General features: G+C 38.7%; 1 protein-coding gene across 1 annotated transcript; it reads right to left on the reverse strand.

The window, feature by feature from the left end:
* Positions 1-562: 562 nt before the first annotated feature.
* n4bp1 (nedd4 binding protein 1) lies at positions 563-11,794 on the reverse strand. The gene is made up of 7 exons (XM_060877981.1): positions 11,277-11,794; positions 7,939-9,392; positions 5,234-5,364; positions 2,340-2,436; positions 2,048-2,155; positions 1,823-1,924; positions 563-1,701 (listed from the first exon to the last, which is right to left on the reverse strand). The coding sequence occupies exons 1-7, from the start codon at positions 11,586-11,588 to the stop codon at positions 1,386-1,388; spliced, it is 2,520 nt and encodes an 839-aa protein (XP_060733964.1). The 5' UTR covers positions 11,589-11,794; the 3' UTR covers positions 563-1,385.
* Between the last annotated feature and the right edge of the window lie 1,376 nt (positions 11,795-13,170).

A 13,170-nucleotide genomic window follows, 5' to 3' on the forward strand; every position in this document is an offset into this window, starting at 1 on the left:
ACATTTTAAATGAATGATATTCTGAGTAATGAGGTAACAAGTACACAGTGCTCCCAGGTAAGGGAATAATGATCACTGCTCTCCAAAAGCCTGCTTTTTGTCAACATGTCCACAAGTAACCAGGGGAAAGACCACTCAAATTCACTGTTTATGTGATGAACACATAAATGGCCTTTATTAACACTGTCTTCCACTGAAGAAAACAGCAGTTTGGACAGCTGTGCTGTGAGATACCCACAGTTCACCTGGATAATGTTCTGCACAGGTCTGCACAAGGCCCAGGATTATATACAAATCCACAAATTATAATCCACTGCTGCACATAATCAACACAATCAACACAGGATGGAAGTGAAGTTGTGCAAGATTTCCATTGTGGTTTAAATTTATGTAAATGAATAAAAAAAAAACACCTTTTTTCCCCTAAACCTGTACAGGAATTTGCTCTCAGAATGTAGAAAACTGTTCTTAACGTTGTTCATACAGTCATAAGTCAGCCACATAGTTTCATGTTTTAAATCACCACCTTTAGAGCTGGTTCAGTAATCAAGACACAGCAAGGTACTGACAGAAGTTTAATTCATGTGAATTCTGCTAGGAATTCAGTACAGATTGCATAAATAAAGTAATTTGTTTCTGAAAATCCAGATTTAACTGAAGTGCTAGGCATTTAGGACGTAATAGACATTAGTTGTATACTCCAATATAGCTGTTGGAAGCCATTGTAATTTAATTGCATTTGAATTTTTCTACTCTCCAAAGAACTTCTCCAAAATGTTACATTCATGCTTCAAGCATTAGTAATAAATCCATTGCCATAGTTGCATTATGAAGTAGTATTCATTTTCTAACCCCTATAATCAAGGGACTAGTTACAGATGACCTGGGGCACTTTATTGCATCTTCAGTATGACTCAAATGGGTCAATGCCCAAAATCATTGTTAACAAATCTGACAGCAAAAACAAGCATCTGTCCTTCAGCAGCCATTGCCATAAAGCCAGTTTAAATGTGTGGCTAAAACACCTTTTAGAACAAAGATTTTTCCATTGATAAATTAAGAAGAATAGTAATGTAATAAATATGTACATAAAATATATGCCACTTGGACTTTACATCTTTGAACCTTCGTTTAACCCAAACCCAAAATAAAGTGTATTAATTGTGCTTGTAGCTACATGGGAAGGATTCTGTAATCTTGAAAGCAAAGTAGAACAAACAACAAAATTCCCTAAATGAACAACCCACTTGCAGCCTTATTAGTAAAATTACTATTATTAAAAAAAAAAAAAGAGAGAGTCATGTTCATGTTCACCATTGTTCTGTAGTCACACTGATATGAAACACTGCCTATTGGTTGTGCGTGTGGTCTCAACATTGATGTGTTCAGCCTAGTAGGAGGCCTGATAGAGCATTCAGGTCCCTCATGTAAGGGTTGTCATTGAGGATGCGGTCGATGCGCTGCTTTTGGTCAGGGAAAATGTCGTACAGCTTCCTCTTCAGCTCTGTAGTTTCTAAGGGTGAGCGCTGTGGAGGTGGCGATGGGGACGGACGAGGTGGATGCCAGTCAGGTGGGCCGGAATGGGGCAAGTGCGATACTGATTTGGACTGAGTGGGCAACAGGGCGTGTGTCTGGGCATAAACTGATGGCTTGACCTGTAGGTCCTTCCTTATTGGGGGCAAGAGATGACTTGCAGTTGTTCTAGGGGTAGAAGGAACGAGGTCACAACTCCTTCAAACATAATTGTTAAATACTAAGTCATCATAACTGTTTAAAAACAAACAAACAAACACTTTGTCTGGATATTTTTTGGGTAACTCACCGGCCATCTCTGCACAAGAAGTGCTCCAAAAGTGGCCCGTGTTTTCCTAAAGGATCATCTGGGATCATGAAATGATCCTCCACAAAGGTGAACTGCAAGAGTCTGAAGAAAACAGTTCATTTCAAGCTTTATTTGTTTTCAAACTCTATATAAAATAATAATACTTTGATCGTTACCATAACACATTAAAATGTAGACAGAATTCCAAATGAGGAGAATTTTTACCTCTCCTGTATGATCTTTCTCCAAGCCTCAGACTGTGTAACAAAGTCTCTCAGGTTGTCGTTAGTGACAATGATGCCCCCTGTCTTCTCTGCTAAATGAAGCAAGAACCTGTAGACAGCAGGAAACAAAACATTTCAACAGATGCTGCAATGTTTAAGTTCAGCTTTCAGTAATTCTTTGCAAAGATAAACATAGTTAGCATTCGCCTACAAGGAAAGTCACTTAAAAAAATAAAAGAGCAGAAACCATGATATAAACAGCAGTGGGCTTGACCTCTTTTAGGCATTAATACCTGTCATCATGTGATGTTATCCTTTGCCCACAGACCTCTCTGGAGGGGGTGAATGACAGCAAACGCAGATCCTCCAGCTGATTAAGGAAGTGTTGTTCTGTGAGACGTAAAGAAATAAAATTTATCACTGGAGTTAATTTATCATTGCGATTTCTCAGAGAATTATGTGAAAAATCGATATTTAATGAACATAAACAGGCTACAAGAAAAAAGTTCAATGACAAATAAATAAAGTATACTAAGTATTGTAAAAATGTATTTACATATTCATATGGTTAATTAACCACTAAACCTAGTCATAAACATTACATATGTTAACACAGAGTTTGGTTGCTTTGCACAGGAGTTTAGGATTAGGAGTGAATCAAATTTGGCGATTTAGAGATTAATGATCCTAAATGGTCTTTCCATTCGGGGTCTTGCAATGATGGGCATCTTTTTGCCACCTGCTTGTGAGACATGGCTTGGAAATTACCACTGAACAGAAAGCTTTGCAAGCTTATAGGTTTGTTAGGCTGAATGGCTGGAGGCAGAAAATAATAATTAAAAAAAGGGGGGGGGGCAAAAAGACAAGAAACTTCTAATTTAGCCTTTTTTAAAATTTTTATTTCTGATATGCTCTGCAGCTAAATTTTTCTTCTTTTATTTCTATTGGAATATCATCTCATTCCAATTACATCTACATCCAGCGTTTATTAGTAGTAACTGTTACAGTTACAAATTAGGCAACTGGTTTACCTATTAATATTTAATGTCATTTAAAAGTACAGCCAGAGATTTTAGTGGAAATTGAATACTGAATCAAGCAAATCTGAGTACAAACCCAAAGCCTTCAGTGTTCCCGGCACACAACATGTACTTGTTCTATCTGAGCGTAAATACACGATTGCTAGTATATTTTATTGAAGCTAATATGTGGAGAACCACCACTGAGTTATTTATATATTTATCCCACAAACCTAAATACAATTACACAAACCTACAAATCACATGAGTTGTATTGAAAGTAACACCTATCTGTAATATGTTTATCTTATATAATATCTCTATATCTTTCTAATATGACTCATTTGTAAATCATTTAAACTTGCTATAACTAGAATTGATATCTCAATTCTATATAGATAAGGTTATAATAGATAAGGAATGACTACTATACTACAGCGTAGAATGTCTGCCAGTCCCTAATGTCCTGGAAAAAAAAAAACTGTAGAGTATTACTGTGAAACCTTTTGACTGACATTTTCATTTTGACATTTTCATTTTCAACAGAAGATATAGAGTTTTTTATTTGCTCTTCCCCTGACCAGATATTACACTGCACCAGACATTCACATGAACCCACATGTGACTTGTGCATGGAATTATTTGTTCACGTTTAATCAAATCAGTATTACTAGATGCAAACACTGTACAGTAAGAACATGGTAATCAACATCAGGATTATTTAACTAAAATGTGTAATAGTTACATGAGATTAAACTCTTTGCTTGAAAACAAAGGTCTGGATATGAACCGTGAGTAAAATATTATATTTACAAAATGCAGAAAAACTCAGTTGATGGAAAATCATCAATTATTGCTGACCATATACTTAAGTTTTTGTGTCTGGTGGATGTCTAACTTTAGCTGAAATCTAAGAAAAACTGCGCGAGTCTGGTACATTTACGGCATTTAGCAGACACCCTTATCCAGAGTGACTTACAACTGAGCAATTGAGGGTTAAGGGCCTTGCTCAGGGGCCCAGCAGTGGCAGCTTGGTCCTGGGGTATGAACCCATGACCTTCCGATCAGTAGTCCAACACCTTAACCACTGAGCTACCACATCCCACATGGTACAACTATTCACCTTGTCAGATTGTGACATTTTGTACTACACCTACATATACGGCTAAAAGTAAGTGGGTACCTGACCATCACCGACATTTGGGCCTTCCCCATGCTGTTGGAAGCACACATGACAAAGAATGTCTTTGTACACTATGATGTCAAAATTTTACTTGTACCAGCATGATTTTTTTGCACAAAGCGAGGTCCATGCGTTATGGCTGAAACGGAAAAACCCAAGTGGCCTGCACAGAGCTCCAATCTCATCCCTCACCGAAACACCTTAGGGATGAACAGGATTGCTGACTGCACACTAGGCTGCCTCGCCCAACATCAGTGCTTGACCTCACTAAAGCCCTGTGGGTAAACGGGCAAATCCCCACAGATACGCTTCAAAAACTACTGGAAATTTTTCCCAGAACTGTAAAGATCACTATAAAGGCAAAGTCTGACTAAATCTGGAATTGAATCATCATCAAGCACATATGGGTGTGATGGTCAGGTGTCCACAAACCTTTGGCCATATAAAGTATATACAGTACTGAAAACTACAGATTATTTCTTAAAATGAAATTTCAGTTTTGGCATGTCTAAAGTTCTGACTTCCTACAAAACTGCAAAGATTTCATTTCAGTTCCACTGAAAAACACACCACCTACTATGTATTGCAACTCTGAGTCATATTAACATGTACAATTTCATTAGCATGTAGAACAGAGAGTACCACAAGTCATAGAATCGACTCTATAGGATTTATCTCACTTAATGTAGCTCATGTTAGCTAATTTTGAGTTGTGGAAAATTTCAGTCGAGTTGAAATTGACTGCATGGTTGTAGAGGCATGAAACTGAATAGTCAGTGGTTAAAGGTGCTGCTCATGCACCAAACACTGATCTCTGGAAATCCTGGGATTTAATTTCACAACACCATGAGCACTAGCATAGAAATGTCACCAATGAGTTATTGCTGCTCCCCTAGTCAGATCATAGGACAAAAATTCTAGCCATATAAAGAAAGCCTGAAACAATGAAACAACCCTGAAGTGAAGGAATATATTGAGCACTTACCTGTGATGTTAGGGTCTTTTTTCTGCCTCCACTGGGGTACGAACACTGTGATCTCTCGATGTCCCCTTCGCCAGAAGGCTTCAACAGCAATGGCAATCCCACGACACGAGAAGATTCGATGGAGTCCATGTCTGGAAAAGAAGCAGTTGTGATATTCATGTAAGTGGCACATGGAATTAACATGCTAGGAACAAGAGACACAGAAGCAGACTTTTAAATGGTAAGAGAATATGAGTTTTGTGATAGTAAGAGTGTAAAACATATTAATCCCCAGTTAATATTCCATAAGGAAATGGTGAAAGAAAAGACTGTTTAGTTTTGGTTCAGGAAAAAGTCTACTATTAAATCTCAAAGGAAACCTAAATTCAACAAACACCTGTATTTTATCTAGGAACTCACCTTTACACACACACACACACACACACACACACAATTTTACACACACACACACGTTTACACACACCCGTTTACACACACACTTTGGAGGGAACTTCCCTCTAAGAGAAAGTTGAACAGGAAGTGTTGCTAAATCCACCACAGTTGACGTTCATAGTAAAATAACCTTACAGTCTGGAAATGTAAATTGACAAATATGTAAAAAACCCATTTAATTCTCCCATTCTCTACCAAGAAATAACCACAAAAAACACCCTCATCATTTTTTCAAGCCAAGATCCACATTATCATCAACTGAATCACTTGCTCTGCTAACCGGTTATTGTAAAAAAATTACAAACAAAGCAAATAAAAGGACCATGATCCAAAAATGCCATAATACTAAAAACAGCAACGATGCTCAGAATCGGTATTTCATCACATTCACTTACTACATCACCACAGTGGAAGACATCGATTCAATTGAACACACTGACTCAAATAGTGCTGTTAAATAATCAGGTACTAGAACATCTCGAACAATCTTCTGTGTTTATACAGCAGTTTAGCAAGCAAAGAAAGAACTAAAACAAGTAAAATATGAACGTCATGAACATCCAGGTATTTCAAAATCCAGTGAGAGCTCCTGAGTTTGTGTAATTCTGCTTATAAGGACTAATGTAAACCTTGATATGCTTCAAAGTGTATAAACGTCCTGAAATCCTGCATTTTTATTCACCAGTTTTAATGTGACGTTTAAATTCCTTCCTTAATTTAAATGCTCAGAAACGCAACTAAAATTTGCAACTCTTTGTTGCTGAATATTAACATTCTGTAAAAAGGCAATCCAAAACAAATTTATAGAATAAAACAAATAAGGACTTGCCAGCAGAAAAAGATAATTGTCACCTGTATAACTGATGCACTGAAAGCATACTGTGCTTAGACGGAGTTCTTTTAGTTGCTGTGACCATCATTTATCACCAGTATAAAAATATATAATTATTATATATATTTAAAAAAAAAAAAAAGATTCTATATATCTATATATAAAAATGACAGAATCATTTGTTGGGAATACTTTGACTTGGCAAAGGTTGATAAATGAATCCTAGAGTTTCAAATATCTATTTTCAAAGTAAACATCTATTTTCACAGATTTTCCTTCTCCAAAAAGAAGCAACTTATAAATAGGTATAAACAACAACACTGTTATTGCAGAAGGTTGAAATCATCCAGTGCCACAGCATGAGGGATAGTACAGTGATCATGTTTGTTGGAAGTAGAGGAGTTATGATCTCTTTAAACACGATCCATCAATTTATGAAATCAGTATTTTACACTCTAATCAACTATGCTATGACTTCTGTAAAAACTTTATTTTCGCCATAAAACAGCAAGGGTAGTAAAATACTGAACAAACAAAAAACAATAATCACAACAATCATTTCTAATTAGAAGAATTAAATAAAGTACTAAAGTAAAAATAATGAAGTTTGGGAGCAATGCAATGCTGATGTTGGTGAGGGAAATGTTCCAGATCATGTCACAGCTGCACGTACACAAAGTCATCATGCTCTAGTCACATGTAGGTCATCTGAGAGAATCATTAGCATACAGACAACATGGGACAAAGTAGGTCCTATAGTACAGACATGTCTTATTATCTTTTTATCACACACCCCCACAAGAATTTTTGGACTGCATACATTATTATAGGTCAGGACATCCCATATTCCTTTTTCACTAGGAAGCATCTCAAAACCTATTGCTCTGGTGTGTTTTCTTTTTAAACCTCTTACTACTACAAACACCTCATTACCACACACATAATTTCACTGTTATTCAAATATGTTCCTAGCATAATTCATCCACCTACATCCACCTTCTAAACCATTAATCACACCTTGGTGCCCACTGTCACAGTTCTTATAAGAAAAGGGCCTTGAAGGAAACCACCTAGAGAACAGAAAAGAAATGCTGAAAAGTAGCATTTGAAAGAGATGACAGAGAAGAGGAAGTATGAAGATGCATGGGTACAGGTCACCCACTCATTTTGCACCTTATCTTGCTTTGACACCCACTCTCTTTCATACACACATGAATACACAAACCTGGGTTCAAAAACATGCACATTTGCACGACTTACTGGAAGTGACTTCTTAACCTTTAAATAGTCTCTCACATTCAGATACACACACATCATCCCCATACATCCATGACTACAGTGGGGAAACGATAGTGACTTTTCACTTTGGTTCTCAGCTAGATAACTATATGTATGCACATTTGTACGCATACCAATCAGCTAAATAAACATACAAACTTACGCCATGGCCACATTACTGCCGTCTATGATGATGTGCCGGAGGTCTGGGTGCCCGGGTACATCCTGCAGGACTAGTCGATAAGGGGTGCGCAGTGATTGCTGAAAGCGGGACATCCCTGTAAGAGGAATGGCCTTTGGCAGTGCTGGTGGCTCAGTGTGAGGCAGTGGCACTCGTGCACAGGTCTGGTAGGAGCAACTTGGTCGTGTTTCCAAAGCAGAACTACGCAGTGCCGTAACAGTCTCCATCCGCATGGGCCCCACAGTCTGTGAGCCACCCCGTGACAGGTAATCAAACCTGGAATCTGATTTAAGATCCAGTGGCCCGACTGTCCTGCATTTCCTCCCAATCTCTATGACATCGTCGTCATTGTCCAGTGATGCTGCATTGATGGTTTGGCTCTTCTGGTTCCAACCATTACTGCTGTGCACTTTGATATTCTCCTTTAACTTGATCTCTGTTAGAGCACGGCCTTGCACCCGTTCCTTCTCCTTGAGCCGAGTGTAAGTGGAGTTGGTGGATGGACATGGGTTAGCCATAGTGGAGGCATCTTGGCTCTTTTGGCTCTCCTCTACAATACGCTCTAGCAGCAAGAAGGTGTCTTCAGTTTGGCCTGTTTCACGCACTACCCGCTCTACCACATCCTGCTGGTATCCCATAGTTCTGAAGAAGTTCACCAGACACCGCAGGTTGGTCTCAGGGCTCACGGCTTCATCCTCATCAGATGTATCCCCAGAGTCCAACACCTGTATGTCCATCCTGCCAGGTGGTCTTGACCGTGTTTTGCTGTCATCACGGCCACTGTCTCTGTCCTGGTCCTCGTCCCTTCTCTCCAGCGAGTACTGCCTTTTTGTGTCTCTTTGCTCGCTCTCAGATGAGCGCCGCTTGTGAGTTGGCCGCCCATTCAGTACCAGCACATCAGGCATGAGCACAGGGCTGGATGCCTTGTCCTCATAGGACGCCTTGTCTTTTGTGGAGGACTTTTCCTCAAAGGTTGCAACCAGGATTTGGTTGGAAAGCTCAGTGACCGGGGTGCTGGTCTGAGAGCGATCCTGCTCAAAGTCTACAATATGTTGTGTGGGGCTCTGCACCAGCCCCAAAAGCTCCTCCTTTAGAGCACTAGGCAAAAGCAGCAGCTCCATCGTGTATTTGTCTGCCCGTTCCTCCACAAAGTTCTTAAATGTTCGCTTGACTGAGGGCTCACGATCAGCTGGCAAGCTACGTTTCTCTTGGAAGAGGGCAACAAACTGTTGCACGCGGCTCTGTGCCATTACCACGGCTTCGGCACAACCCAGCAGCCTCAGACGGCCTGGCTCCAGCACCTGCACCTCAGCGCTTGTGTCTCGCAGCAGATGGTCCAGAAAGAGCCCACCGGCACCAACGAAGATACAATGCATGTCCACTGGATATCTTTCATCTTTCTTCAGCTCTGGGTCACAAAGGCCTTTAACATACTCCTGTAGAAAAATTAACAGATTGGCTGCATTAGATATCACAAAACAAAAGATAGTGGGCAAAACTTTACAAATATAGTTCATGTGATGCAGGATTTTGGAATACAATAATTTAAGATTGGGTGGGTTGAACTAATAATAGAAAATGAAACCACAATTACTTAAGTGCAAAACCAAACTTATTCAAGTCAAGGAGTACACCCCAGCATGTTTTTAAATTGATTATGTCATTGATGTCCTATAGCACTGAATCTGTTCTCGTTAGTAAGGCCAGACAGAACAGCTTTTATTGGTTTTATTAACCACTGGGACAGTTACAATTATTGTTACAGATAATATTTACAGACTACTATTAACAAGAAGCTCACATATCACACAGTCACACACACATCACACAGTCCATTAATATAATACGTTCAATATAGAACACGTTCAAAACCCCAAAACCAGTAGGTGTTTCTGTGTGGTTACTGGGTAATGTGGACCAGTCTAGCCTACTGGATAAGGCAACTGCTTATGGTAGGACATCAGCGGTTGGTGGCAAAAAAAGAGACTAAAATAACATGCATTACCAAGGATACGTGTATGTTAGTCTGTGATGTAATGACTTGTTTTCTAACTCTTCTCTGCAACTATCATCATGATACGGAACCCCCTCAGAGTTATACATCAATAAAATGAAGACGAGATTTTTCTCTATATAGTTGGAATGAGTATTCAATTTACCGAACATTACAGTCAAAGATTGCCAGTAATGACAAGGGGCTGAAATGCATAGCTCTGAAAAACAGTGGAACATTAAGTGTACAGCGGGGGTCCCCACTCTGACTAAGCAGAAACAGAAGTATGACAGTACTGATGTCATCACAGGATATGTGACATGTCCTGCCTAAGACAGGTGGAACACAGGACAAAAGTAAGATGTATTTAAAACACTGGTCCATGATCAGTGAACAAATCACTTCGGTGCAGCAATAAGGCATTTAGGCAAAAATGACAGTAGTTTAAAGCAGAAACCTTTAGATTTTCTCTTAAACTTGTGTGGGAATAGTTCTTGTTTCTAAAGCTGTGTTTTTTTTTTCTCTTTTCAATTTCAGAGCTTCTAAGATTATGACTACACCCTGTACAAGATGATCTCAGCAAAATTCTATGACAGAGGTTGTGATAATGCGTTCTCTATGTCAGATTATACATAAAATTATATCGAAAAAGTTCAGGAAATAAGTATTTTAGGTAGATGCTGGGGAATATTTTATACTTAATTAAAAATGACTTCAAAGCTGTTCAAAGAAAAGGTTTTGAAAGGTTTGTTTTCTGGATATTCTTGTTGTATACCAGAACTTTTGCAAAAAGGGTATCATTAAGTGCTTAAATAGACTTATTCAACATCTAAATAATCTGACGTATAATTAAAGCAACCGGTTTATCACGGTAGTATTCACATTTTGATGTAGCTGGTCCTGGATTTTCCAGTCTAATGTTCATTGTGTAGCTTTTCCACATTTCCCGGCAGCAGAATTTCTTACTTCCGCTTCGGAATTCAACGTAAACAACGTAAACAACTGAGTAATGACAGTAATGACACACACTCAATAGTGGAATATTGTGTTATGTCAACTTCACAGTGCCTAGTGTGTGTGTGTGTGTGTGTGTGTGTTTTGCTGTGCTACTATTACGGTAAACCTTAGGGTGGAAAGTGTGATGAGATTTTAGTGAAGCATTATGTAAAAAGCTTCCTGTTGTGATTTCTGTGAATACTAAAGTCCACTTTAAAGTCACTACATGAATCCTATCCTCCTCTGGGGCTTTGTTTATGTAAACATTACGGTCGTTATAGCAGATATTAGCCACAAATGACTATAAACACGATACAGTTAGTTGCGTTACCTTTGCTTTGGTAACATCCTCTTTTTTCCCCTTCAGCTGAAGCCAGATTTGCCTGGACGCCTTACTTCCGTGGGCTCCTAAAGTGTGGTCCAACAGGCCAATGATTGTAAACGCTACATGAAAAACTTGTTCGACTCGAGACTTGGCGCATTTTAATTCGGGTTCTTTGCCTTCGTGCACTGTAAATTCGTCGACGGTCCAGGCATCTGGCAGGAGTGTAGTAGCGGCAGGAGCTCTGCTGTTCCCCGGCGGCACTGCGCAGGAAAGCTCGGTGATTCGCTTCATGCCTGGGAGCGGCCGCGTTGTTGACATTTTCCTTTTCACTTGCTATTTATTCTGTGTCGTCTACGGCAACGCTATATAACCGAAACGGTGTAATACGACTCGCTTCCCCCCTTCATGATAGCAGTAATCAGTATCGTCTCCGTCCTCGTCCTCGTCCTCAATAAGTGACACACCAGCAGTGTGGCGTTTAACTTTTATTTAGCGTAACTAGCTTCATCCGACAACCCACAGAAACCGGAAAATCCCAGATGACGCAATTAACAAGCGACAATTACTAGCTCCTTACTAATCAAACCGCGACAAAGAAATAAACGTCTAAAGGTGTAAAACAAAACAAAACAAAACACAAATGTCTATAATCAGAGAACCAAGTGCAATCAAATATATATTTTTTTGACATGATTATTTGACATGAGATTAAACTCTTAATTATACTATCGTACAGATAATAATAATAATAATAATAATAATAATAATAATAAGTCTTATAGTATGAGGGAAATATTTATTTGTCCTAAATCACATGTAAAAAGCATATGTACATTGTTAGAAAAGCATCCTTCAATTTGAAAACAGCAATAATTCTTTTAATTATTATTGTTTTTTTAATCCAGGCTTTCCAGTGGACGAAAAAATCCAGAGAAATCCAGGGATTTGTTGTAGAAAGTTTTGCTAATTAAAAATGAATATTTCTAAAGATTAGGGGTGAAAGCCATGAAAGCAGACTTTGTTACGACTTTTTTTTTTTCTCATTTGGTCACACCTTGGCCTCTCACCGCATCCGTTTTCCATGTTCTTATTTAATTGTTAATTCTGGTTATAGCCCAGTACATCTTAACTTAGTTTAACTTATCAGACTCGAACATGCATGCTAATTTTATAGTCCTTTAGGCACAATTAACAATAGCATCACTTCATTAGGTTTTAGACACCTGAAAACTGGCTTATCGCTAACATTGATCTTTTCCAGCACAAAGACTCTTTCACAGTCAATTTTCAAGGTCATTATTTTTTATTAAGAACACAATTACTTTTATAGCATTCAGAAGACGCCTTTATCCAGAAGGATGTGCATTTAGAATTGCAAAATGTCCTGTTTTTTCCAGGATTCTCCTTCTTTTTAATAGTCAGTCCCGGAAAATTTATTCTCTCCCCTGGACACTGAATGTCCCGGTTCCAATAGGCTAAATTGTTATTTACCGTTTCTGCTCATATATAGAATGCTGTCATTAGGCTTGGGTCATTAGCTATGTGACAACATAATCTGTGCCTCAGCCTGGGTGGCAACAAGAGTCAGCAGTCAATAAGAACTGCCATTGAATGTGTTAAACTTAACATATTCTACTAAAGAAATTAGCTTAAATCCTGCCCCCTGCTTCGATGTTGTTTATGTTTTATGTCTGTATGTATGTTGCACCGTTGACCTGTGAGACACGACATCTTGTTTCACTGCATGTCTCAACATGTAGCGGAATGACAATAAAGCTAACTTGAACTTGAACTTGAACTTGAAATGAGTGGCGAAACCGAGGACAATGACATGGTGTATGCTGTGTTTGATGAGCCACTAAAGAAGAAAATGAAATGTTCAACTTGTTTCAATAACGAC

The sequence above is a fragment of the Tachysurus vachellii genome, chromosome 9 (assembly GCF_030014155.1).
Source record: "Tachysurus vachellii isolate PV-2020 chromosome 9, HZAU_Pvac_v1, whole genome shotgun sequence".
Classification (NCBI taxonomy): Eukaryota; Metazoa; Chordata; class Actinopteri; order Siluriformes; family Bagridae; genus Tachysurus; species Tachysurus vachellii.